General features: G+C 33.4%; 3 protein-coding genes and 3 non-coding genes across 6 annotated transcripts in view; 4 read left to right on the forward strand and 2 right to left on the reverse strand.

Annotated features, from left to right (window-relative positions):
• The first annotated feature begins 4,021 nt into the window (after positions 1 to 4,021).
• LOC105624329 (cell death specification protein 2) lies at positions 4,022 to 9,588 on the forward strand. The gene is made up of 4 exons (XM_012205687.1): positions 4,022 to 4,130; positions 8,009 to 8,236; positions 8,550 to 8,728; positions 9,388 to 9,588. The coding sequence occupies exons 1-4, from the start codon at positions 4,022 to 4,024 to the stop codon at positions 9,586 to 9,588; spliced, it is 717 nt and encodes a 238-aa protein (XP_012061077.1).
• Trnah-gug lies at positions 6,183 to 6,254 on the forward strand. The gene has a single exon. It is a non-coding gene; the product is annotated as a tRNA-His (tRNA).
• Trnar-ccu lies at positions 7,788 to 7,860 on the reverse strand. Its single transcript has one exon. It is a non-coding gene; the product is annotated as a tRNA-Arg (tRNA).
• Trnam-cau lies at positions 8,369 to 8,441 on the forward strand. The gene has a single exon. It is a non-coding gene; the product is annotated as a tRNA-Met (tRNA).
• Positions 9,589 to 11,605: 2,017 nt separating the features above from the next.
• LOC105624330 (protein PF14_0175-like) lies at positions 11,606 to 21,820 on the reverse strand. The gene is given in 19 exon segments (XM_012205688.1): positions 11,606 to 11,877; positions 13,854 to 14,636; positions 15,191 to 16,819; positions 16,822 to 16,879; positions 16,963 to 17,304; positions 17,395 to 17,531; positions 17,627 to 17,776; positions 17,907 to 18,083; positions 18,165 to 18,425; positions 18,501 to 18,570; positions 18,898 to 18,994; positions 19,081 to 19,380; positions 19,464 to 19,583; positions 19,692 to 19,822; positions 19,902 to 20,083; positions 20,167 to 20,303; positions 20,379 to 20,549; positions 20,628 to 20,827; positions 21,533 to 21,820. Coding segments are annotated over 19 exon segments (5,505 nt in total).
• A 3,953-nt stretch (positions 21,821 to 25,773) lies between these two features.
• Positions 25,774 to 26,967, forward strand: part of LOC105624331 (SWI/SNF complex subunit SMARCC2) — a 4,848-nt gene continuing 3,654 nt past the window's right edge. The window contains exons 1-3 of the mRNA XM_012205689.1: positions 25,774 to 25,890; positions 26,488 to 26,607; positions 26,694 to 26,807. Of these exons, the coding sequence (XP_012061079.1) occupies positions 25,774 to 25,890; positions 26,488 to 26,607; positions 26,694 to 26,807 (351 nt within the window). The remainder of the gene's footprint in view (positions 25,891 to 26,487; positions 26,608 to 26,693; positions 26,808 to 26,967) is intronic.

A 26,967-nucleotide genomic window follows, 5' to 3' on the forward strand; every position in this document is an offset into this window, starting at 1 on the left:
ATATATATATATACAACGTTACTTGAACGTGAGTTTAATTTCTCTCGCAGCGCATGCTGAACTCGCTTGAGAGGGACATACGATTGTTTCGAAGGCGCCTGTAATTGCGGCGCCGTGGGATCACGACCACGTGGCACCGGTCCTTTCCTTCCCCGCGTCCATCCACGGCTCGTCGCTCCCTTCCGCAGTAAATTAGATATTACGATACTAAATGACGTTATTTAACCCGCGACCGTGCGTGCCCTACCACCGGGAGTTGAATTGTGCGGGTCTATGACATTGTTGCGCGAGCAACGCGCAGGTGTACATACATACAAAGTCGCTCGCAATCATTACGATCTTCACGATTGCATTTCGAATGATTCCCATTTAAATACACGATCGTCCACGATTCAACATTGATGACGGATAGAAAAATTCACTCGACACGTGACACTTTAAAACTTAATCTGTATGATATGTAATCTTTACTATTTTTTAATTTTTATTCTTGCCTTTTTCTTTCCTTTTCGACCATTTTGTTTTGCAATCATTCTGATTCCTTCTCTTCTGAAGTTCACTTCCTTCTCTTCTGAAGTTCACTTTAATGTTTGATGATAAAAAAATAGAGGAGCAGGATGAAAGACAAAAAAACAAGAATGCAGGTAAACAAGAAAGCAAGAAATAAGAAACAAAGAGAATATTGTAGATTAAATTTAAAACACTTTTGAAAAGAAGCTGGGGGAGGGGACCCTTTTTATATTACTTTTTGCTCTCTTAGACTCTTCTCAATGTTATCCAGATAAACGCTATCGGACAGTATAACGCACGTGGAAAGGATCGCGAAGGTTAAAAGGACACGGAATACGATCGCGAGGCAAAGGTAATCGATCTCTTGACCGTTAATCGCGGGCTAGAGGATAATTACAGGACGGGCGAGTTGCAACATTAATGAGAACGAGGAGAGGGACGAAGGAGGGGAGCGATCTAGTATAGCACGCGCCACCAGCTAATTTACTTCATAATAATTACCGGCGGCGCATTAAACATTCGTACGTAGGTAATGTGAAAGTGTCAGGTGTTGACTGTCCCAGAGGCAACATTAGAAGGCAAACGTAGCGTACGTTAGCTACGTGGTGGATCTATTGCGAGACCGCACTGAGGTGCGCGTGTATAACATGCTTCTCCGCCTCGCATGTGTAAGACTCGCACCTGCATCGCCGCTCGAGGTCTCCCAGAAGGACGACTAGGGAAGAAGATCATATAATTTCTCTGAAAATAGAGCAGCCGAAGAATCGCGTTAACTCGCCCGCCCCCGCGTGCGAAAGTTTCCTGAATTTCCGTACCGATTCGATCAAACTTGCCGCGAGGCGTTCGTGATTTTTCCTCATATTTTCGAAAGTCCGCATTACTTCTGAACGATTCGGAGAAAGAAGAATTTTTCTATCACTTGCAGTATTTTATTTCTTTCGTATTCCTGATTCTCCGAAGCTTAATAAGCTCTTTAAGCTTATTATTAATCAACTTTATCTCTTTTTTGTCTCTATTTCCTATTTTTATCTTATCATTACCATTCGGTTTATATTCTCTCTTTTTAAAAGATTTACTTTACGATAAATTCATTTCTTCCTTTTTTCTCTGGTGAAAATTTTTCTCATAATTTTTTTACGAATTTTTTACGAACATTTTTCAGAAATATTCGGAAAGTTTACATCTTCTCTCAGAACTTCTTATACAAATAAATTTTGAAATATTCTGAAATTTCTCATCTTATAATTTTTAAAAAGTATTTTTAAATTTTTTAGATTTTTTAATATTTCAGAAATTATATTTATAAAAAATCTTAAAAATCTTACGATATTTCATAATTGACATATGAAAAATTCTGAGAAAAATTTTCACCAGGATTATCTTTCTTTTATATTAAATATGCGAACGATATAAAATATGAGTATGATGAAAAATAAATGATGAATGATTTAAAAAATTATGCATGTCATATAAGAATTACAGATCGAGGCCGTGTAAGATATGTATGTGCGATAAGCGCCGGCGATCAGTCATCGCGAGGCCGCGACGTACTGTCGAGCGATGAACCACGCGAATCGCAGATAATACAGGCATAATGATTGGAAGATCAGAATCTCTCCGGTTACCTGAAATTGCGGTACTGGTCGTTATTCTTTCGCGACAATGAATACTTTATATTGCGCTATAGCCTATATTATTCCTTCATTATGGGCTAAAACGTGTAAAATCAATTTTGAATATACAATAGTTTTAAAAATAGTTTTAAAAATAAATTCAGTTTCTAAACCTGATTATTCGATATTTGAAAAAAGAGAACACTTTTTCTTCCTTCGCTTATTTAATTACCTGAAAAGAATTTGCTAAAGTATATTTAAAAATTTAGCTAAACACAAATCTGAAAATATATGGGCGAGTTTTTGTTGGCTCAATTTTGTTGGATCATCAATAATTATGTAGAACATAATTATGTAGAACATAATTATTTAATCGTTGATAAATGATAAATGCTGCAAAAAAATGTTAACATTCTAATAACCAATTTGTGTATCAATCTATATAATTATTGTACTTTTAATGGTTCCAATAAAATGGTTTTCAGATCCGTAGTAATTTAGATAAATTTTTAAATACTCTTCAAAACCGTTCTTTCCATGTAGAGTTAATTTGTAACATAAGTGTGACTTATATGAATATAAAATTATGTATAAAATAAATATTATTTAAAATTCGATTAGAATAAATTTAAAAAGTCGAAGGCTTGCAAATTTGCAGTTACACATTATCATTATATATACTCTATCAACTCTCGACACTCTATAATGTCTCTGAAGATAACATATACGTATGATTCACAACAACGCAATAAATGATAATACATTAATATCCATTAGTATCGAAGAACACAAGAACATATAGATTTCGTCGAGGATTATCTACGTGCGTCCTTTCGCACATCATGACCTATTATGTGCCGCGGATTGCAGATTGGTCTCGCGATACAGATAAGAAAGAGGTACGGTGAGAAGATAGAGGGGTGAATATACCGCGATTGGTTAGAGGATTCCGCGCCCGCGTTTTACCTTGTCCAACGATCGACGATCATATCAATGGCAGCAACGAATCAACCGACGGCGTAACAACGCGCATGCACTTGGAGGCGGAGTGTTCGATCACCTTCAACGAATTGAGTGGCTCCCGGTGCTTCGTGACCGCGATGTTGCAATACATGACGTGACGCGGCGCGTTATCGCACTTGATGTAGCCGAGTATCCAATAGTCAGGGCAAACCAGAACAAACTGTTAATCCGATTGTCGCAGTCGTTCGTTACGGGAAGTCGAGGCTTTCTCGTGAGAAAGCTCGAATCTTTGCGGAATCGTTATCTTTGAACTTTGAATGACTTCGATTCATTCTTAGTATGATCGAGTTTTGCTTGAGACATGACGAGTGATTCATAAACATCAGGAAGATATAAAGAAAATGCCGATTTTCAAATCCTTTGATGACAAGATTATTCAACATCTTTATCATCATGTGAAATGCGTGAATAGTGAAAAAAAATCAGATTATAATATTAAAGAAATTCTGCATCAACGAAGAATTTAATATATAAAACATTGGATTTAAATTTTTCTATTTTGACATTATTTAATATCTTCATATATTTTGTAACTTTGTATGCATAAAAAGCGCATATAAGAGACATGAAATATGTCATAAACATAACAAGAAAATAAGTACATATTTTCAAGAAGAGATTTTTGCACCATAATCAAGCATTGATTCATTGGTTCATTGAATGGAACCTTTTGCTTCCACGAAAAATGTAATTGGCAACTGCGACACAAGTTATGTCTAAAGAGACTCTTAAAGTTTGACTGATTTTTTAAAGACCGTTCACTTACGTAACAACTTAGAACGCTTGTATTTCTCTCGACAATTAAGAGTAAATTGTTGGACAATCGGAGAGATGCGTAAAATCCACCTCGCGCATTGAGAGATACTTTTCGAGAAATGAGTTCGCACTCTCATGCGAGGACATTGTGCACCGGAAACGCAATTTCTGGCGCATTTTCGGCGCTCCATCTCCTGCGGAGTTACAGCCTATTTGCTCCAAACTCAGGTGCGTAAATCCTAAAGTTATAATGTAGAAAGATCAAGTGAACACCAATTTCAAAAAAGCGCAATCATTCAAAGTAATAATGATATTTGTGACCAATCAGGAATTGGTCTCGAATTTTATAAGTCAAATTTTATTGTCTCAAATTTTTCAAGCAAATATAAAACTATTAAAAATTAGGCACTAAGAAACTTGTTACTAAGAATCATATTTAATTGTCATCAAGTGCAATATTATATGGTGTTCTCATATGCGTGAAGTTTCCTTAATTATAATTAGAGAAAAGAAAGATGGAGAAATATGTTTTGAAAATTGTTACATATTGGCTGCGTTCGACAGAATGTTTATTTTGCAACCGTTGAAAATTTTCTTTGCTGAGATAGGACTATTTTCTTTTGAAATAGGCTAATCTTCATCGTGGATTTTTCAATTGTTCTAGAACACTCTGAAATTAAACATTTCTTTTATATTCTTTTATATTCTTTATCTTTGAAAAAGTGTTTGGGATGTAACGTACGATATTACTTTCTATTTGCCAAAGATCGTAATACTTAAACTGAAGAATCTTCATTATTACTTTATCTTGATATTTCAAAAATTTTTCGCGTAGATACATTGAGAGAAAAATATACTAAATTTTAATAAATATCTATTTAAACACACACAATGCCAATTGAATATTAATAAACACATATTTATTTAGTATGGAATTAATTTAATTTAATTATTATTATTTTTTTATTTAGCAAATATTAATTTATTTACAAATAAATATTATATTAGTATTATTCAAACAATTATTTATTAAAATTCAGTACATTTGTCAGTGTAAGATAAAAATTTTATTTTTAATAAAAATGTCTCTTTTTTATGCTAATTTATTTTATAATGTGATGATTATATCGCTCACGATCCTCGGGACCAAATATGCGAGACGGCTCGAGATGTTGCACATGTGCTCGTACATATATTTATGACACTCGAGACAATAACAGTATTTAAACATTTTTTTATATAGAGTTATCGTATTGAAGTAGCAAATCGAACTCCTTCGGATCCTTCTCAAAATAGACATTTAACTGTTGCAGTTGCAACAGTTTCAAATTAAATTCAAATTAATAATTCTATAACATCTAATCAAAGCCCAAATATTTAAACATATTCAATCGCCAGGAATAATGAGAAAGCGAGATAAACAAGAGCGATAGAGGCAGGAAATATTTGGATGCGAGAAAAAGGATCTCAAAGAAAAAACAATTATTACGTTATTGCTGAGCAATAACGAGTGAAAAGAAAAGATCGAAGAGCTTACTGCGAGACGTGCTGTAATCGTTTACATATAATAAAATAGGCTTACGAACACGGAACGAAATCTCTAATTTGTTCGCTTATTCGATATACATATCCAAAATCCGCCAAAATAAAAAATTAATAAAAATTTTGCAACTTCATATTGCACGTGTAAAATTTCAATTTTTCTTATACATTATATTTTTCTTCCTAGCAAAGGAGAATGGATTGAAATGAATTCAGATTTTCAGAAATATTAATTACGAATGTTAAAATAAATGCTTTTCAATCCTGAATGCATTTTTATTCATTTATAGGAATTGCATAGAGCATATCTCTATGCCTTCCAATCTAAAAATAATTAGCTTTATTTGTGCAAAATACATTGTGAATACTGTTCAATTCAAAATTTTGAATAGGAAATGCAGTTTTTCAATCCAATTGCATTTAATTAAATCTAATTGAATTCAATTGAATCCAATTAAATAAAAAAAAAGTATTCACTATTAAATAAAATACGTGTTCGGATAGAAAAAAAATTCAATCCATTTTAATTCCTTCTCGTTTATTGGGTTTGCTTCATATTTTTGTGTCAAAATGTTTTATATTAAGTAAATATAGAGATACTTTAAATATATCGTTTAAATATCGTTAATATATTCTTTATTTATCGTTTGGTAGTTTCCGTTATGCACAAGTAAGCAAGTTGACCGATATCTAAATTGATCCTTGATACTTTCCAACGTTCTCCCAGCTCCTCCAGTAGCCGTGATCGTCTAGTGGTTAGGACCCTACGTTGTGGCCGTAGTAACCCAGGTTCGAATCCTGGTCACGGCAATGTGAAAACATTGTCACGGTGGAGGTATTTTTTTTATACAAATTTTATTTCTTATATTTTTTTATTAATATCCATATCTATTAAAATAGTATATATTAATAAATAGCTTATTATTATATTAAACTTAACAATTTTTCGGAATAATAAATTCAACATCATACTTATCAAGCATTTATTATCTGCAAAATGTCAAAAATAATTATAATTTAAAATTATATTTTAATATTAATTATAATTTAATTTAATTTAATAATAGTTATTATAAATTATTGTTATAAATTATTATAATTTTTATTATGATAATTTTTTTTAAATAATCATCAATCTCATAATTCATATTACAAGCAATTATTATTTATTATTTTATGCAAAATATCAGAAATAATTATAATTTAATTTAAATTAATAATAAACAATTATATATAATCAATAATTTTCTAAATTATTATTACAAAATGATACTTTTTAAAATATCTGTCTTATAAATCATATCATAAACAATACTATTATTTACTTATTTGCATCTCTGTTAAAAAAATAATGAGGAACGAATCATTCGCCTCGTTAAATCTGTTTGCCAGCACTTTTGCCAGCACATGTTCTCGTTATGAATGATTGTCTTATTCATAGTATCATCATTATGTCGATGTTTTCTTTTCTAAAATTGTAACTGCCGCTTGAATAGTTAATGTTCGAAGAAATTTTACGGTTGACTTAATAGCCGCGGCAATTCGCGCGAACGCTAACGTTTGCACACGAACCAAGTTTCGCACGAACCAACGAGTCATTGCATTATCATCACGACATTTCGGGACCCCAATATTTCATCGTCGGTAGCATGCACGTAGCGCGCGATAACTGGATGAGGTAAAAGTTTTAGCTCTGGAAAAGTATCCAAGTGTCAAATAAATCTTGCATCGATCAAGCGACCGAACAAACTGCATTTCACATGCAGCTAATTAATCGTGCAGGAGAAAAAGAAGGGAAAGAGACGAATGTTTGTTACAATTTATATTACCTATATTACCGATAACTAATTTGTACAAAAAGTTGTAAATTAAACAAGAAATTAATGATGTTACATTTGGTAACAAAAGATATATATGATATTTATTTCATTGTATTTTTAATAAAATTAAATAATAACATTATAAGAATCTCTGAAGAAATGCCACTTCTGATTTGATTTTTCCACAGTTTGTGTCAACGATATGCATAATATTATACATATATTAAGACTACAGTACAGATTTTTACATAACGTTAAATTAACGAATAAGACATAAGACATAAAAGAATCATATAGTAATAAATCATAAAATAAAGGACTCTGATTAATTGATTTTCTGATACCTTATGCATTATGCTGCAATCTTCATAGTTTCTATACAAAAATTCGACCAATCACAGTCGAATATAAGAAGAATAATCGACTGTGATGAATTTCTTACGACTTAAGACTTTTAAAACTTAGGTAATGGCTTATTGTACAAAAGTCCATTATTTCAAAAGGAATAAAAAAAATATAGATATACCCCTGGTGGGACTCGAACCCACAATCCCCGGTTTAGGAGACCGATGCCTTATCCATTAGGCCACAGGGGCGGTCGGTGGAAACGTCTCTAAATCATATAAATCTGTCCGTTCAATAATTCAATATTTATTTTTTTTAATTTTACAATACAAGACTAACAAAATGTAATCGATCGAATGCATAGTATTTTTGAGTTAAAATTACCATTTTTATTAACAGATCTGTGCAGATACGAGGCGTATCCGTCTCGAGACTATAGCTTCGTCGAGCCGGATGTTTTATCGAGTTCTTTGCCGACGGATTCCTCGTCCTCATCATTAACATCTCCACCATTATCAGCAACGTTCTCACTCCCAGGAACTCTGCTTCAACCACCCTTTCTAACAGCAATGCCACCCTTGATGCAATCGCTGAGCGTGCCTCAAACTCTCTCGACTTCCTCCACAGGTAAACTGAAATTTCTTTGATTTTCATTTTTTAATATTTAATTCTTATATGCAATCTTTCGATCACACTTTTAATACTATCTGTATGGAGGCGCTGTATACTTAAGCATTGGTTGATATGCCACAAACAAGTGCCTCGGTAGCGCAGTAGGCAGCGCGTAAGTCTCATAATCTTAAGGTCGTGAGTTCGATCCTCACCCGGGGCATATTTTTTTTTCTTTTTTTTTATACAAATGCACTAGTCGCGTGCATTACGTTTTTTGATAACATATGAAAAAATAGTACATATATTTTATTATCGATGACCAAAACAGGTGCTATGAGTCGTCACTTCGTTACTACAAATGGCATACCCGCTCTTCACAGAAGACCTAGAAGCGAGAAAAAACCAATCCCGGATGATCAGAAGGATGAAAAATATTACGAGAGACGTAAACGAAATAATCAGGCGGCGAAAAAATCACGAGACGCCCGCAAAATCAGGGAAGACCACGTAAGAACGCACAATCGATTTTGAGACTCGACTTCAATCTAATTGTGATTATAATACATATATAATTCTATCGACAGAAATATTCGTGTTACAATTTCGAGCTATGTAGTTCAATTTTCCTTTTTTCATAAGTTAAACAAAAAAAATATAATGGTATAATTAACTGTTAATTGGTTATAATAAAATACTTGACAATTAAATAATCACCGATTCTTTTATTCTCAAATTTTCGCACGATGTAAACTAAATTCAACATTGACAAGAAGTAGAGGATCAATAATCATCATAACATTAAGATGACATCATCGAAATGGCTTTAAAATGGTTAATATCAGCATCTATCAATGTACAATAGTTTAATTTTAATCTTGTTATAATTCAACTAAATCTTTATCTTTTTCCAATACCCATTTCTACTATTGTAGATAAACTTTAATCTTGGTTTAATTTACTTTTTATTTTTTTTAATTCTAAGAATTAGAAAAGGATATAGAGTAAATTAAATCGAGATTAAAATTAATCTACATTGGTATACAGAAACGAGCATAAAAATCACTTTTCAATTAGTCACGATTCATTTTAATGTCATTTATTTGATGTTATCGTAATTTAAGTTATTCTGCTTGGAATTTTTAATTCGTATATCTATATTTTCGCAGATTGCATTAAGGGCGACGATGTTGGAGCACGAGAATGCAATCTTAAAGGCACAGATAGTGACTCTTCGAGAGGAGGCACAATCGTTGCGGCACATGTTGATCAAGCAACATACCCCAGCGATACAATCGATCGAACGATCACTTTCGTCGATGACACCTGTGACGCTCTCTCCTCCGCACACCGCAAGTCTAGATTGTTAATTCCTGGAGATTTCTTCGAAAAACGTGTACGAATATGCTTAAATATAGAAAACTCAAACCCATGCAATTTACACAGCACGTTCACATAGTACAGCAAAAAATTGCACAAAAGTTACAGCAACACTGCTGCAACATTACATGTTGCAGCAATGTTGCAGAGATTTTACAGCAATATTGCTGCAAATTCTGTGCTGTATGGGAAAAAATACGCGCGAAAATAATCTTTATTACGTCTTTATTCGTAACGATCGATTTTTATAAAGTAAAATAATTCGGAAAGTATCCCGTATTGTTAAATATATTTCTCTTTCTCTATGTTATGCAAATAACAGAAGAATCCGAAGAAATTTAATTCAGAGATTTTATTATTTATTATTGTTGGAATTATAATCAATTTTAAGTGTATTATATATAACTGTTGCTTAAATGCTAATAAACAGAGATGGTTCAAGATATATAAATGGAAACTGATTGTTTTTTTTATACTTAAATTTTTATATTTAAATTAATCGTCCCAAAAGTTAAAGTCAATTATTAATATCTCGCGAAAAAAGAACAATTCTCCATGAAATTGATGTCGATTACTCGATTAGAAAAATTCACTATTGAGACATCTAGCGGCATATCGCTAAAAAATAAAACACTTTGAAATTTGTAACCAACAATTGGTATATGCTTAAGAGATAACTGTAAAGAAATTATAATCCTTTTTATATATATTCATATACTTAAAAAAAAATTGAAATTACATTTAAAAAATAAAGAGATGGAAAAGTTGGATAAAAATATTTAAATAAGGTCTATCTATGATAAGTGTGTGCATTTTTGCAAAGTAGATACGCTGTTTGTGAAGTTTTTTTCAAAGTGTCTCATTTAATTACAACATTCCAATTAACCCTAATTCAAGTTCTTTCTGTATAAACTCTTTTACTTTTTTTTAAGAAAAATTACCGAGACAATAAGGACATGATAAATAATGTGTGGCAGTGATTTATAATTTATATATATGTATGTATACATAATACATATATACATATACGCATATGCACACGTACACATGTATATGTTGATATTGATTCTTTTGTTGTGTGTGTGTGTGTGTGTGTGTGTGTGTGTATAGGGGAATTTATATACACTAAAAAGAATTAGATTGTCGCCCCACATGCCTATATCTTATTTACCGTATAAAAAGTACTTTAATTACAATACAATAAGAAACACTGCGACGTACATTTGTTGAATTATGTATATATAAACTTTCTCGGTGTGCGTCTCTATGCTAATTTAACTATTTATACGAATACAGGCTACTCCTACAAGGAGAATGTAAATACAGAGACACATAAAGATGATACATAGACGTTCTAAGTAGATCGAAACGCGCAACTATTTTTATTTAAAGAAAAAAAAACAGAAAAAAGGAAAAGAGAACAATACGTCCATCTATCTCTATTATCACGCACATCTACGTGTGTGTATTCGCGTCGAGTGACGCAAAGTCTCTAATTTTCACCGATGCGAGACTTTGCAAAGCTGGAAACACAGCGTATATCTTCTCGTGACACTTTTTAACGACACTGTCGCGTTTAATTTTACAATCGTACTTATTCCTAAAGTGTCGGCGAGATCAAATTTTTACAAATGCCGTTGACCTCGTCTAGAACGATGCTTTGAACATCTCGCGAAAAAAATTTATCGTTCGCAAAGGAAACTTACATCTCTAATTACAATTAACGATATACATATACAATGACACCTGATCGTTATACGACCATGCCGTCATCGTTCAGAGTTCCTACTCCGTTCCTTCACTCTAATACGCTAACATTTAAATATTCATCTACGAAGGCATTACATACTTGTTTTTCTGTAAAAACCCAGAATCGATGACGACAACAATGTCGACAAAGACACGAATCATTCGCAATGCAATTGCGTTCTAGACCGCAATTTCGATTCATTGAAAATGGCAGTAATCGTGGATGGTAACGCAGGATTATTCAAATCATTATACAAATCAATTGGCTGCTATTACAGCAGCCGCCGCCGCCGTCGCCGCCGCCGCCGCCACTGCTGCTGCTGCTGACGACGACGACGTTGACGAGGATGACGACGAGGACGACGATGATTTCTTCTTCAGCACGATGTCCTTGATATTGAGATTGACCTTCTCCTTGTGCAGTGGCGGTACTGATTGCAGACAGAATCGCTTGAAGGCCTCCAGCTCGCGCTCATCATCATCCATCTCCTCGTCGTTCTCGAGGTCTATATCTTTGGGCGTGAATACCTCTGTAAAAGACACGCTCTAAATACTGGATACACCGACAGCCCGCCTGCGAGTGCGACAATAATTGGCAAAATCTGCTGTGCATTACTTCTCTTTCTCTTGTCTACTGTGTGGGTAGAAGTATAAAGAGATGAGAAAAAAGAGCGACAACAATGTCAACGTGTGTTTAACGTCTTGGATATCGTCCAGACAATGTCGAGGCACTCGTCACGCACATTCATGGAGCAATAAAATCAACGAAATATCCATGTCGGATTTGCGAACACTTCTCGATGACGACAACTCACGTGAGCAACAGTACTCTATTAGATCGTTATGCTTCATTATCAGTACAGTTATTAATATTCGTTTTATTTTTCCTAATTTTCATCATCATCGTTATCATTAATAAGATATTACTCAAAAATGTTTTAAGAAAACTGTCCTGAGAGTTTGTCTTCTCTTTTCTTATAAGACAGTGAACTTTAACATAATATCATAGAAAGAAAAAAAGAAGAAAAAGAAATAAAGGAAAGATAATGAGTGTGACTACCCATACTTATGTAACATTTTAGGAAACGTCTAATCCGATAAAGGGGAAAAGAGAGTATAACATTGAAAAAAAGTAGCTCGCTCTTTTATTTAATATTATCAATAGATTTAAAAAACATCATATACTATATCACATTCGTGTAGCTATCATCACAATGAGACGACCCCTATATTGTCAATATAAATCTAATCGAGTAATTTGTCCATTAATTTTCGTCGATCGATCGCGTTTAAAACTGAGACTGAAAAAGATATAATAAAAATAATCGTATATTAATTTTATACTAGTTATTTTCTAGTATATACATATATATATATATATATATATATATATATATATATAAATAAAATATATACATACAAATATAGAATATAAATATATATATATATATTTTATAATACATTTTATTATATCATTTTATACGATAAAACTAACTCAATATAAATATCAATGTATGTATTAATATACAGATAATTTTTCAGTGTAATACGTTATTATTATATAATACTGATATAATATAATTCTATGCTGTCAGATCCAATAAATTGTAGTAAATTCTTTCTATCATTATATTTAAAAAAGATATAATATTTGAATAAATTCGAAACGTTTTTGATATTATATATTCTAATAATCCAGTATAATTACAAGTTTCTAATTGCAGTTTTAAAACAAGTTTCAAAATAAAAATGCGATACCAATACACAGTATTACCGCTGACACTATTTTCGGAATTCAATTCCTGATTTAAAATAATCTTGTATCGTGTATGAATTTTCTCCCGTCCCCTATCTTTCCATTATCACATACATTCGTTCATCTTTATTGTATTTGCACGGCGTCTTTATCGAGACGGCACTGCCTCACGTTCTGCATTCAAATGGGGCAAAAAATAAAGATCGCAAAAATTCATGTCTACACAGTGACATAATTAACTACTCTTTAAAAAAAAGAGCAAAGTGATTTGGATTGTTGGAATAAATCTTGTAGATCTGAAAAAAATTAAAGAAAGAAGATCACTGACCATTTGCCTTCTTTTTTTCCTACAGCGATCTCCTCAAGAAATCAACTCTCGAAGTATCTCTTTCTCTCTTTTCCATTCTCTTTTCCTTCTTTCATTCGCGAATACTTGATATCTCAAAAATCTTTTGACCTAGCAGATGACATAATATCCTAACGTAGGGCAGTGCTCTCTCTTGATGGCATGAAATGAAAGAAACAAAATCGTTTATAGTGCGATGAACCTACAAGCGTCCAAAGGAGATACGTATGGGTAGTTTCCTTCATAAAAGAAAGAAACGAGGATCTAGCTGCTGTGAACGTGAGACCCGAGGAGGATGCGTGCTGTGTAATGTATTTGTGTAATGTATAACGTGTGTTAAAGAAAACAAACAAAATGAAAGAAGCAGATTTACATGTTAAAGTCTGATTATTGTTGTTTCTCACCAACGAGGTCCAAGTCATCTCCGCACTGTCCCGTGCCGCTTCCGCGTTTTTTCTTTTTCTTGCTCTTGCCACTGCTTCCGCCGCCATTGGCCGAAGTAGCGTTTATCGCCATCTCTTTCATCACCGTACACTTCGCTGATGCCTGTCGCGCGTCCTCCATACTCGTTGCCTCGGGTCTCACCTTCGTCAGGGTGACACTGGTACCCTTGAGATTGATGCCGTTCTCTGGTATTGGTTGGCCATTTGTCATCTGGCTGATCTGGATATTGGCGAGCTCAGACAAGGATGACGTGCAATCTGACTGCGCGCTCAATCGACTGCGCAATTCCGCCAGGCTCGATGATATGACACCGTTGGCGTGTTTCACACTCAGCTGACCACAATCATTCGTTGTCGTCGTTCTACCCGCCGATGGCGACGATAGATCGCCCTTGACTATGTAATCCGGCTTAGGTGGTGACGTCAAGCCTGCATTGATCGCCTGTTGCAGAGCCGGACTTCGAATCGTCACCATGCCGTTCTCCGAAACTTTAATGATCGCAGCCTGCTGTGTCGGTGGCACTTTCATCGGTCCAAACGATGGGTTCCTGATAGTCACCATGTTAGTTCCGGGATTGTGCAGTATCCTCGCTGGTTCATCGATCATGTGATCATTCACGAACGTGTCATTGTTTTGCACCGGCGATGAAACCGCCGTGTTGCTCGAATTGGCCGAATTCTTATTTTTCTTCTTCTTCTTTTTACCGATAGTAGTATTTTGAGGCTGCGAATCTTTCGATGAATCTATATAGAGAAAATAAATTAAATTTGTATAAAATATTGATGAAAATAACATAAATCTTGAAAATATAAAATGTAAACTAATGTAATTGACTAAAAGACAAACATTTTATATTGAGGGAGAAAATATTTAAAGATTTATAATCTTTAAAAATCCTTTCAATGATTGTTAATAAATAATATTTTAATTGTTTAAAGAATTCCACTAGCTCTTCATAAAGCAAGAACGTGGTTGTTTTTATTACATACAAATTGCCTGTAAAATAGAATCAAAGTTTTAATCAATTAAAAAAAATCATGCAATTATAATAAAAAGATCTAATTAAATTGTGTTTATTTTCTAAAATCATTGCATGAATAAAAAATATATTTACTTTCCTGAATTGAAGACTTTAATGTAATAAATTTAATATAATAAATAACTTAATTTTTAGTATAAAAAAATATCGCATATTAAAATAAAAACTACTAAATTCTCTTATCCACAGCAAAACATTAAATTCGTAAACCGATCTTGCATGTGCTTCTTTTATTTATCTACACTAATTACAGCCTACCTTTCTCGTTGGCTTTCGGTAATAGATCTTGCTTGAGCTTGCCCGTGTCCACCACTATGACGTTTCCACCACCCTGCGGACTTGCGTAACTCGACTGAACACCGCTCATCGGCGCGGCGATAATAGTAGTTTGCTTAGGCGGATTCACTGGTTTTGGCAAAGGAGCCGTTTTGATTGGAAGCGGTTTTGGCGGAGCGTCAACCTTCGTAATTGTGATGCCCGGTGGTAACTTAAGATTTTCGATGTTGATTTTGGAATTTGGCCCAATGTCTTTAAACTGGCTACTAAGCGATGGCGAACTAACTCGTTCGGAACACGTATTTTGGACCTCCGTGGATGAACGTTGCTTATTTATGGTAGTTTGATTCGTTTTATTTACATTATTTTTTTGAGAATCACTCTTATTTGATACGTTTTTATTATTCGCATTATTATTATTATTTTTATTGCTCTTATTGGTGTTTGACTGCAGATTTTTATCTTGCTGTTGTTTCTTTGCTTTTTTAATCATGGATTCGTTTATAACCTGATTCTGCTGCTGCTTCTGCGACACTGGCGTCTGAGGTGGAGTACTCGCTTTATTCTGCTTTTTATTGCTAGCGTTTTGTTGATTCTTACTTTTATTCACCATATTTTGTTGCTGCAATACATTTTCCTTGTTCTCTGTATTTTTTTTATCTTTCTTCGATTTGGAATTTTTGCCTTCATTGACATTTTGCTGTTGAACTTTCTTCTCGTCTGCCTGTTTACTATTTTTCGATTTCTCGTTTACTTGTTGCTTCAAATTCTTACCGTCATTGGCTTTAATTTGAGTCTGTTGCTTCGAATTATTCGATTGCTGTAATTTATTTCCCTGTTGCAAGGGATTATTGTTGTTAGTCGCCTTAACTTTTTTCTTTTTTCCGTTGTTATTTTGATTTTGTTCTTGTTCCGATTTATGAGAAGGTTCTTTAGTCTGTCCATTCACCAACGTAAATAGAACCTTATCCTCAGCTGGAGTTTGGCCTTTTAGAGTGATCGTGACTGTGGGTTCAGCGCTATTCGAATTTATCTCCCTTCTAATAGTAACTATTTGTGGTTGAGATTCTGTATGTGTCATATTTTCAGTTTCTTTTGCCTTCGCTTCTTCTAATTTCTTCATTTCCTTCTTCAATTTTTTCCTTTCCTTCTTCGTCAATTTTTTGTCGAGTAAATCGACATCCGACTTATTGGCATTATTATTCGAATTGTTTTTTGTAACATTAATACTTGCTGATAGCTTGCTGCCTTTATTGCTATCAACTTTCGCATTGGTCTTATTCCCTTGGGTAGAATTCGTATTTCGTACTTCATACTTTTCTGTACTATTAATACTATTAATCTTATTTTTTGCGTTTGAATTTGCAGACACTGTCTTTGTCTTGTTACTCAAACTAATAATACTATTACTACCACAGTTATTACTACTATTGCTACAAACTTCTTGCTTATCCTTTTTTCTATTGTTTAATGGTTTTATCGTTGGTAAAGATACTGATGACGACGTTGGCAAAATGGAAACCTCAGGTAAATTACATTGAGGCAATAATCTTTGAGGTATAGGTTTTTGAGGATCGACAACAGTAATCGTCACCTCCGGTGTTTTTTTTGTAATTCTATTAACTTTTGTCTTTCTGCTTCTTGTCTATCCTTTTTCAATTTTTCTTCAAGCTATCAAAAGAATTAACATTAATTAATATTATATAAAATTATATTACGGAATATAGCACAGCATAATTCGTTCTTAAACAAACCTTTCGTTGTTTCTGTCTCGCTTTCTTTTCAGCCTTCTTGTTGTCTTTCTTTCCGCTTTGATTACCTTCGATAAACTCTAACAACTCCTCTAAATCTCGTTGATCTCGTTGATCATACTGGGTCGTGGACGTCGTCGAAATTGGAGTATTTGATCTGAGAATCGAATTTGTCATGGTTTTGGATTCGGAGTTAGCGTTAGGAATCGACGATTCCGATGGACTTTTCTGCGGACTACATCCAGCTGCAACAGTCTTACACTTTTTCGCTTTTTTCTTCGTCAGAAGTTGTCGTAGTCGTTCCCGCATTTCCTTATAATTTCGACTCACGGGCGCAACCGATGGCTAGAAATAATAAATACACTTATCAATAGTCACTACTCTCCAAATCAAATAAACGTCTCTCCACGTGATTTTTTTTAATATCTAACTCACCATTCCGTGACCAAAGACTTCACAGTAGCAACAGTCGCAATGTCTTATATTAGCATCTCTCTGTGCGGAACTACTCGTAGAACATGAGTCTCCCTGACTGCTCCCTGAATCCGAACAGTCACCGTCTCCTGAACTCACTGAAACAAATACAAGATTAAACGTAACATATAACGCCCAAATGAGAAATATAACTTTAACAGATATACACAATATATATCCGTTGTTTACTAACAATCGTTACATGACATTCTCTTGATATGCTCGACGTTGGCTTGCTTGTGACACGCATGCGGTGTATGATTAAGTGGGCGAAGTCTAGGGTGGGAACACGAACCTGTATTTTTCGTCAGATCTGGAAGCAGTCCGTGTGAATGAGTGTTACCTATGATTGCGTGAAGAAAAGATGTACATGTACGAAGGTGTACATAATGAATACGGCAAAGACGTAGAAAAGAGATTGACAACGACATGACGAAGATACAATGGAGAAATTACTCGCTACTTATGCCTACCCTGATGCATAGTGTGATTGTGAGTTTGTGTTGTAGAATGCCTCATTTGAGTTTGAGCGGGTTGTGTGGCAGCAGTCTTTACAACAGGTTTCTCACTTGGTTCTGGATTAGTCTTTATGATAGAAGTCGGTGATGTAGCTTTGGGACGACCATTCGCTACGACCGTTTCAGGTATGGCTGTTTTTAAAAATTTATATAATTTACTTGTTAAATAATAAGTAAAAATCCAATAAAAAATCTTTTACATCACCGACTTACATTTAGGCAAGCAAGGACATATATCCCACTTGCGTCTTGAATTCAATAGACAAGGGCAGGGCGGACTTTCTAAAATTTCCTTTTTTCTTTCCGTTATTTCTTGTGCGTGTTGATAAACACACAGACAAGGTTCCGATTCAGGCGTCTTTGAGCCGATATACTTGTGCAAGGTGTCACGCATGCCCGATTCTTTCTTCTTTTTGTCCTCGTCATTTAAATTATCTACTTTCTTTTTAATTTGCGTACAACTTGTGGGTATTTCTAAAAATGCAATTATTTTTTTATTTCTCTGAGATCTTACATCTCTGTCGTTATTAATTTATTTTATTTGCTCACCTAGAAATCCATTACTAAGAGATGGAAGAGAATTTATCTCGTCCCTCTTGGCATTTTCTTTATATGTATCCTAAAAAAAAAATTATCAGTGTAAATTACTTCCAAGAAATTTTACACAAAGTATAATCATAAAGTTATACATAACAATAATTTTTATTTGATTTAAAAGTTTTCAGACTCGTATTAGAAGTACTAAATTAGAAGATCTATTCTTCTCTATTAATCTTATCTATTAAATAGATAATATATTTTTAATAGTAAAAACTACTAATTTATTTTTATTTTAATATATTTACAAAAAGAATATTAAAGAATTAAAAACTTAAAAAGATGAAACATAAATAATCATTAATAAACTAATGATTGTTGAATGTATGATTTGAAATAATTTCTTTACCGTATGACTTACTCCAGTTTCATTGCACGTATAACATTCGCATTCTTTTCTATTCTCAAGCCCATTCTCCGTATCGCTGGAATCGTCATTGTGAGTTCTGAAACAAGATCAAAATTATTGATATTTACGATCACACAAATAAAAAAATCGAAATACAACTCTTTACATATCTATATGATGTACCTTACTGATCTGATGGCATATTGCGCCAACTGACACGTTGCACGTGTGTAATCGTAGCAATTAGAATCGCCTTGTACAGCGGCGTCTACTTCGGTGGCAGTTAATGCCCCGGCTATATCCGCTAATTTTTGATGTTGAGCTTTATTCCAATCATCTAACAATATTTGAACTATCTCTATGCTAGATGGCATAGCTATAGAATCTGAGCTAAAGTCTAATACTGGACTTAAAGGTGGACTATCGCTTCCAGATGTATGTGCAATGAGCGATGAAAATTGTCCATGGATCTCTTGCATTTCACTAAAAAATTTGTTGAAAAATAGATTAATGAAAATCATCGGAAAAGAAATTTGTTAATTTTTTTGTATGTATGCACATCTTACTTTCCAATATCAGATGTTTTGTTTAACATACTACGTTCCATAAATTTACGTGTTGCTGTGAACAATTCCCAAGCTTCTCTAATTTGTCTAAGTCTTGTCATACGAATGGCTTGTTCTGCACTAAAACCATATTTTGTTTAAACAATTCTATTTCTCGATCTTTTATTATCCAAGTCTATTAAGATGTTGGAAATAACGACGTAAATAGTATAATGTTCTTCAACTTACTTATATTTATCCATCCATGGCTCTGTCTCAGGCCATAAATTACCGATTCTCGTCATTTCGTCATCGAAAGATAAATATTTATGAACGAGAGCTTGATATTTGGAACCTTTCAACGGTAGAAGTTTTCTCAACTAAAAATGCAAACGTGCACGTTTAGCTTTACCAAGTTGCAAACGTCACGAATTTTTTCAGTAAAACAGAATATTTTACCTGGCCAATAAACGTAGGTAAATTATTTTGCACTAAAGCATCATTATATACATAAATCTGATATAACTTTTTGATAAAGCAGTCCCACGTCAAATTGAAGTTGAGGCACTTTTTTAATGGTTTTACTAATTCAGAAATTATAATCGCTGTCGATACGAGAGCGTCATAGTCATTCAAGAGACCTGTATTGTGAGAAATCCAGATAAACTTTACATTCATCGTGATAGATATTTTGAAATTTATATTTACAAAAAGTAGTACTAACCAGTAAGAAAAATTTCAGCTAAATTCACACTACGATCATGTAGAAGAGCAAACAAACGAATTTTTACTTCTATCACAAACTCTTGTGCTTGACTCACTAATCTCATGAAAAGTTGGTGAGAATCTCTTTTACATAATCTATAATGAAAGAAACTGTTACATAACAGTTCATGTAATAATGGTACAAAGAATTTCAATATAAAAGTTTCTTACTGAATAACAGTATTGTGCATATCGTTAGTGAATTTGCCACGATGAGATTGTGGAGAGTTATATGTATGAGTTTCTAAAGCAACGTTAAAGTCAGTACGTATGTACTGCCGTAATTCTGTCCATAGATTTTGGAAGTTCATAGCCTTTTGCAGCTCCTCTCTAAACATGTCTCTGCACATACACAAAATACTTTCAATTAATGTCTCACTTCTCTTACTCCTTCTTGAGATTCTGACTTGGTGACTTTACCGTTTAGCTTTGTAATCAGCTGTATTATCACAGGAGCATGACTCTTTTCCGAGACGTGACTGACTATCCATAGCTGTTGCAGAGGAGTACAGCTTGGCGAGTGCATCGGTGCTTACTAAAGACGACTTACGACGATCTTCATCAGCCGCTCTTGCACCTCTGATAAACGCGTCAATCACACGCTGATCAGTCGTCCCACACTATAAAGAAAGTATTCAATGGAGTAAACTTATTATTTGTGCAATATCTGTACAAGAAAGCAGTATGAAAGCTGACCATTTAATTAATAATATCAATCAAGATCCTTGTTAACAGTATAAATATTAAAAATTTATTATTATTAGGAATTCTTAATCTAAAGAGATTAGGCCTTTCTATCTATTCATGTCAGTAGTATATGCCAAGGATGTATTATATATAGTATATTGTTATAAAAATAATTTAATAATATGAAATATTTATTGTTACATAAAGACACTTGTCTTTGTTATTATTAATAATTTTATTTTGTCAGCTGTGTCATTTAAATTTCTTTCAAACAGTAATTGATACATTATTCAGAATCTGCTAAGACATTAATTCCAGAATACTGACAAGGAAACTGACAAGGAAATAACATAATATGAATATTTATGTTTTCATGTGGATATATCACCTACATGTATAATATTAAAATTATATCAATACATAGCATATTAAATTCTTGAAAAAGAAAATTTTTACACACAACTGAGTCTGCAATAAAATTTTTTACTTCAAGAAGGTAACAGTTCTCTTTTGATAGAGATTTCAGGTTACAACGCGCGAGCGCGCGTCGGTCTTTAAATTATAAAGATTATTTTATTGAAATTAAATCGCTCGATCACATTCGGTTCACGCAAAACATCAGAACGAGGACGACGTACCCCAGTGGGATCATAGTCCGTGACCGCGGGGAACACGCGGGCGTCCCCATTCTCGTGATCGCTCAGCGTGTCCGTGTCCCGGCACGTCCAGGCGGAATCGGTGCAGCTGTCGACGGCGATGACGTCGTTGCAGTGCCGTTTCATCACCATCGCTGTCGAACCGCCGTCGTCGTCACCCATCGCTTCAGCTATGTCCCTTTCCCCAGTGATGGTGGCGACGGTGGTGGTGGCGGTGGTGGTGGTGGTGCTCTTTTCGAGTCGACCGTCCTCGCCGTCGCTGCCGCTCATGACAGCGCCGCTACGCCCGTTTCGGTGTCACTCGACGCACCGTATTCCAGGCAAGGGCCACGGAATCGATGCGAAACTGTATCACGGCTTTTACCCGGAACCGCGTAAACACCACAGGTCACGCATTCGGACTTGTTCGGACGTTCGGAGGTTCGAAATTCGGACTCAACACTTGCAACCCCTCTCAATATGGCGTCTCGCGTGCGACCACTCGACCAGCAACGACCAGTCCAGTCCGCGCAACCGCGCATCGACCGACATAGTGGCGCAACACCACGGAGAGCTTTAAACATATATATTCTCTCCGCTATTATTATCAGTTGATGATACAGCAAATCGCTTCTGTACTCTACCTATATTTTTCCTTTTCTTTCTCGAGATTCTCAATTAGCCACGGTATACCAAAAAATTTTTTGCAACATTAAAGAAATCAACATGTTGGATTAGCTGCAGCTGCTTACATAAAGTGCGTTCCGATATTCACTGCCAGTGCTGAAAATTTATAGCGCATGTAACGTATACTATACAGTTTCTAGCATTGGCAGTGAATATCGGAACGCACTCATAGTAAGCAATATACAAATTATATTAATATAATTAATAAACCCTCCCCCCCTATATGTACAAATATATAGATTTAAATTATTATATATATAAATATATAAATAATATATTGTCCGGAAAGTTCGTGCTGACTAACCTATATAATTTAATAAATATATACTAAAATTTAAATCTGCGTTTCAATTTTCCTTTAAAATCGGCACGAACTTTCCGGACAACCCAATACATACATAATAATATACATGTATATATTATGTATATTGTATCATATACAATACAAAATTATATTAATTGTTAATTATATTAATTAAATTATATTAATTATTTTTTTATTATTTAACATTTTTTCCATTTGTTGTTTAGAACGAAAAAAAATTTGAACGTAAATAATATGAAGCATCTATCCATGAATGCGAATGTAAAAAAATTTATAAATATTTAAATCTCAAAGGTTAAGCGAAAATAATTACGAATAAAATATTTTCGTTTCCTTTGTGCGTTACACCGTCAACTCGGTAATACAGTGAAGTTATCTCATTCTTTTTCTTTCTTCCGTTCTTTTCCTCTCACGTATTATACAATAATTATCGACATTTTGACACAACGTGCATAAATGAGTTCAATGTGCAATGGTGAGCAATTAAATCTGCATTTGTATTTATTCAATAACATTGGACCTTCTTTAGTTAGAAAGATACTATATAAAAATTTCGTTAATAATGATAAAAATTAATTATACAAAAGAAAGAAATCGCATAAGAACGATAATCATAATTATATCAATTATATATTGTACGTAAGCAAAAGTGATAAGAAAAGATAACTAAGATATTAAATAAAAACATGTATTATTTTTTATGTGTATTTTATATTTTATAATATTTAAAAGAAGAAATTGCGATACAAATCGATCCGGCGCTTCATGTAGCTCGATGTGACGTAAAAACGAGTAAAGAAATGAGCTTGTAATTAAAAATAGGCTTGGTTTCTTTCAAGGTTAGCTAGCGTTTCTCGCTCCATCGGAGTTATTTCTCTTGAGCAATGAACGGATCGATCGTAACCATCGTCCTCTCATTGGGCGCGTTCAAGCCGACAAAACGGCTAGTAGACATACATGTCGAATAAATGAGCATGATTGGTTCTTACTTGTGGATTCAATCAATCATGTTTAATTACTCGACGACCTAGCTGCCTTACCAACTTGAACTCGCCTATTATGATTTAAGGCCATCACACGCACAAATATTTTCATCGTAAGGCCGTAAGCAAATCGGTCGATCATAATCAAAAATTTTAAAACGTGAGATGACAATTTTAATTATGATTAATCGATTTGCTTGAGACCTTATGGTTACGACTACAATTTTTATACATGTAATGATCTTTATGCGTCGTGCTGCAAATGGCAGCTATGCATAGTATTCCGTCGCAAAAATGGATGTATTCATCGGATTGGTGTATTCTTCTAGATCGAAAAATTTGATTGGATAATTTTAGAAAAATAAATCAATAACAGCGAATGCTCATTCAATTGTTGAATCTGCAATCAATGGTTGTGTTCAACAAATTCAATTGTTATTGATATATATTATATATGTATATATATAATATATATATATGTATAAATATATATATATATATATATATATATATATATATATATAGAATATATACATGTATAGAATATATATTCTAAAGCCTTGTCTATAGTCCGAGGTTTACCCAGCAAACGAGAATGGATTAAAATGGATTGAAATTTTTTTCTATCCGAATGCGTATTTTTAAATATTAAATAGTGAATACTTTTTTTAGATTTAATTGGGTTCAATTGGATTCAATTAGATTCAAATAGATGCAATTGGATTGAAAAACTACATTTCCTATTCAAAATTTTGAATTGAACAGTATTCACAATTGTATTTGTGTTCACAGAAAAAGTATTATTTTTGGATTGAAAGGCATAGAAATATGTTCCTGCAATTCCTATAAATGAACAAAAATGCATTGCAGAATTGAAAAGCATTCATTTTAACATTCGTGAATCAATATTTCTGAATCCATATTCAATTCATTTCAATCTATTATATTCTCGTTTGCTGGGTAGCATCATGGACACAATTTTACATTGTGATTGAAAAAAATCAGGCAATCATCGTAATTATCAATTCGTAGTTTGATAGTGTTTTCCTGGAAAAATTACAGTTTGATATAAATCGGTTTTAACTTGGTTGATAATTTGATCCATTTAACGTTATTAGGACTGCAAAGAATATATATTATAAATTATTTATTAACATTAATAATTTGTAAATTAATTTGCATTTAATTATACTCAGCGTGCACAAATGTTGCACTAGTTTTTCCAATAGAAAACATTGAGCTGTAATACTAGCAATTGCGCGATTGTGATTGGTGATTACTTTTCAATCAATCAGAGCAAAGCAATTGCTTTAATTGCAATAATCATCAATCACAATTAAGAATTGGTTTACCATCTTCAATTAATTTAAAAAGAGAAAAGATGAACAATGCAAGAAATTGAGTTAAAATAAAAAAACAGATCTTGTTTTATTCAACATGGGGATGAGAAATTAAATTAAAGATAATTATGAATAATTATGAATAAAAATAATATAATATGATAATTATGAATAAAACAGTCAGAGAAATTTGGTTTTAAGCGATTCTAGTTAATCTGAGATATATTATATATATATTATATATATTATATATATATATATATATCAAGTTGGAGTTTGATCAAAATTACTCTAAAGAGTCACAAGTCACGACATACAAAAAAACATAACCAAACGACTTAACCAATCAACCGAAAGTTCAAGATGGTCTTACATTTTCAATAATTCTGGACTGTGATTAATCGATTCGCTTATTGTTCGAGCACATTTGATTTGGGATGTTCACATTTTCTCATATACTGTATCCCAAAACCTCTTATTTTGGAAAATTCGATTAGTTCAGAATGCATCGCTCATCTCATGTATATTGTATGTATATCTATACCAACAGCGGCTAAGTTCACGTCTGTTGGACCGATTATATATACTCACATGGCAGCCATGTTTTAGAACGCGTCTACCAACCATCGCGTCACGCGAATCAAGTCATTGTCCGATATTTTTATTCAAATTTGCATTTGCAAAGTAGACGTTGCGATATCGTAAAATCATTGTGCGTCTGTCAGCAGAATTTCACCGTACATAATTAATATCGCACACTACTATTTTATCATCGATAACGTGTGTTTCGCTGCGATGGACGTGCGCCCAATGCATTCACAGCCAACTTCAGAGGCGTGTCATGTTTGCGCTCGGCGCGTTGCATCGTGATCGAAATCGTCGCGTTTCGTCGTCGGGATTCTATGAAAAATGCTGTCGCTAGGCCCGAAAAAGGACGGCGGACCCAACGCTAAGTTCTTCGAGGCGCCAGAAGTTCTTACCCAGCTTGATGGTGTTAAGCAGTGGTTGCTCAAGAACTGCAAGAAGGTACGCTTGTTTGTCCGAACATGGATACCACCCGGCGTCGTAAACTCATTGCGGTACCTCCGTGCGGCTTTGCTTTCTCTTTCGCGATTGCATTATTGTCGATCGCAGTTTTTCATGTTGATAATCTGTCTTTTAGAGATAAAATCCCTGAGAAAATAAATTTTACCAAGATTCTTGAGAAATGTCTTAATATATTTTATAGCACTAACGCGAACGTGAAAATCATCCTGATGACTGTACATATTTGTGAAATTTATTATTGCTTATAACTGTTTATTTATCGCTTATTGATGCATATATGCATATGTATGTACAGTGAAAGTATGTATAAAATCAGTAATCATATATATTCTTAATAAATAAATATATCAATTATTCAATTTATCACTTTCACTCTATATATATATATATATATATATATATACACACATACATATGTACATGCATATATAAGATCTTTAGAGAAAATAATAAGTGAGAATTCAATAAAATATATACTGGATGATAAAAGAATAATATTTATATATAAATTTCTGTATTATTAATTTTTAATTTTACATTATGTCATATCATAATTTTATTTATCATTTCTTATAGTATGTACAAACGGATCCGCCCACTAATAAGAGCTTAGCCACATTGCTGGTACAGATTCTACAATTTCAGGAGGATAATCTTGGCAAAAATGTATCAAAGCCACCTATGACTAGGCTTCCAGTATGTAAAATATATATATTATGTAACTAACAAAACAATAACATTGTTGTATCTGAATTAATTATTGACGAGTTTAATTTTTGCAGATGAAATGCTTCCTAGATTTTAAATCTGGTGGTGGTGTGTGTCACATATTAGCTACTGCTTATCGTTTTAAGCAGGAGCAAGGATGGAGGCGTTTTGATTTTCCTGGTGGAAAAGTAATTATTTAATACTTATTCTATATATATATATATATATATATATATATATATATATATATATATATATATAGTATAAGTTAATTTAATTTTATATATACTATATCGTATATATATATATACTTATATTATATTATATACGTATAGTACGTACCGTTAC

The sequence above is a fragment of the Atta cephalotes genome (assembly GCF_000143395.1).
Source record: "Atta cephalotes unplaced genomic scaffold scaffold00076, whole genome shotgun sequence".
Classification (NCBI taxonomy): Eukaryota; Metazoa; Arthropoda; class Insecta; order Hymenoptera; family Formicidae; genus Atta; species Atta cephalotes.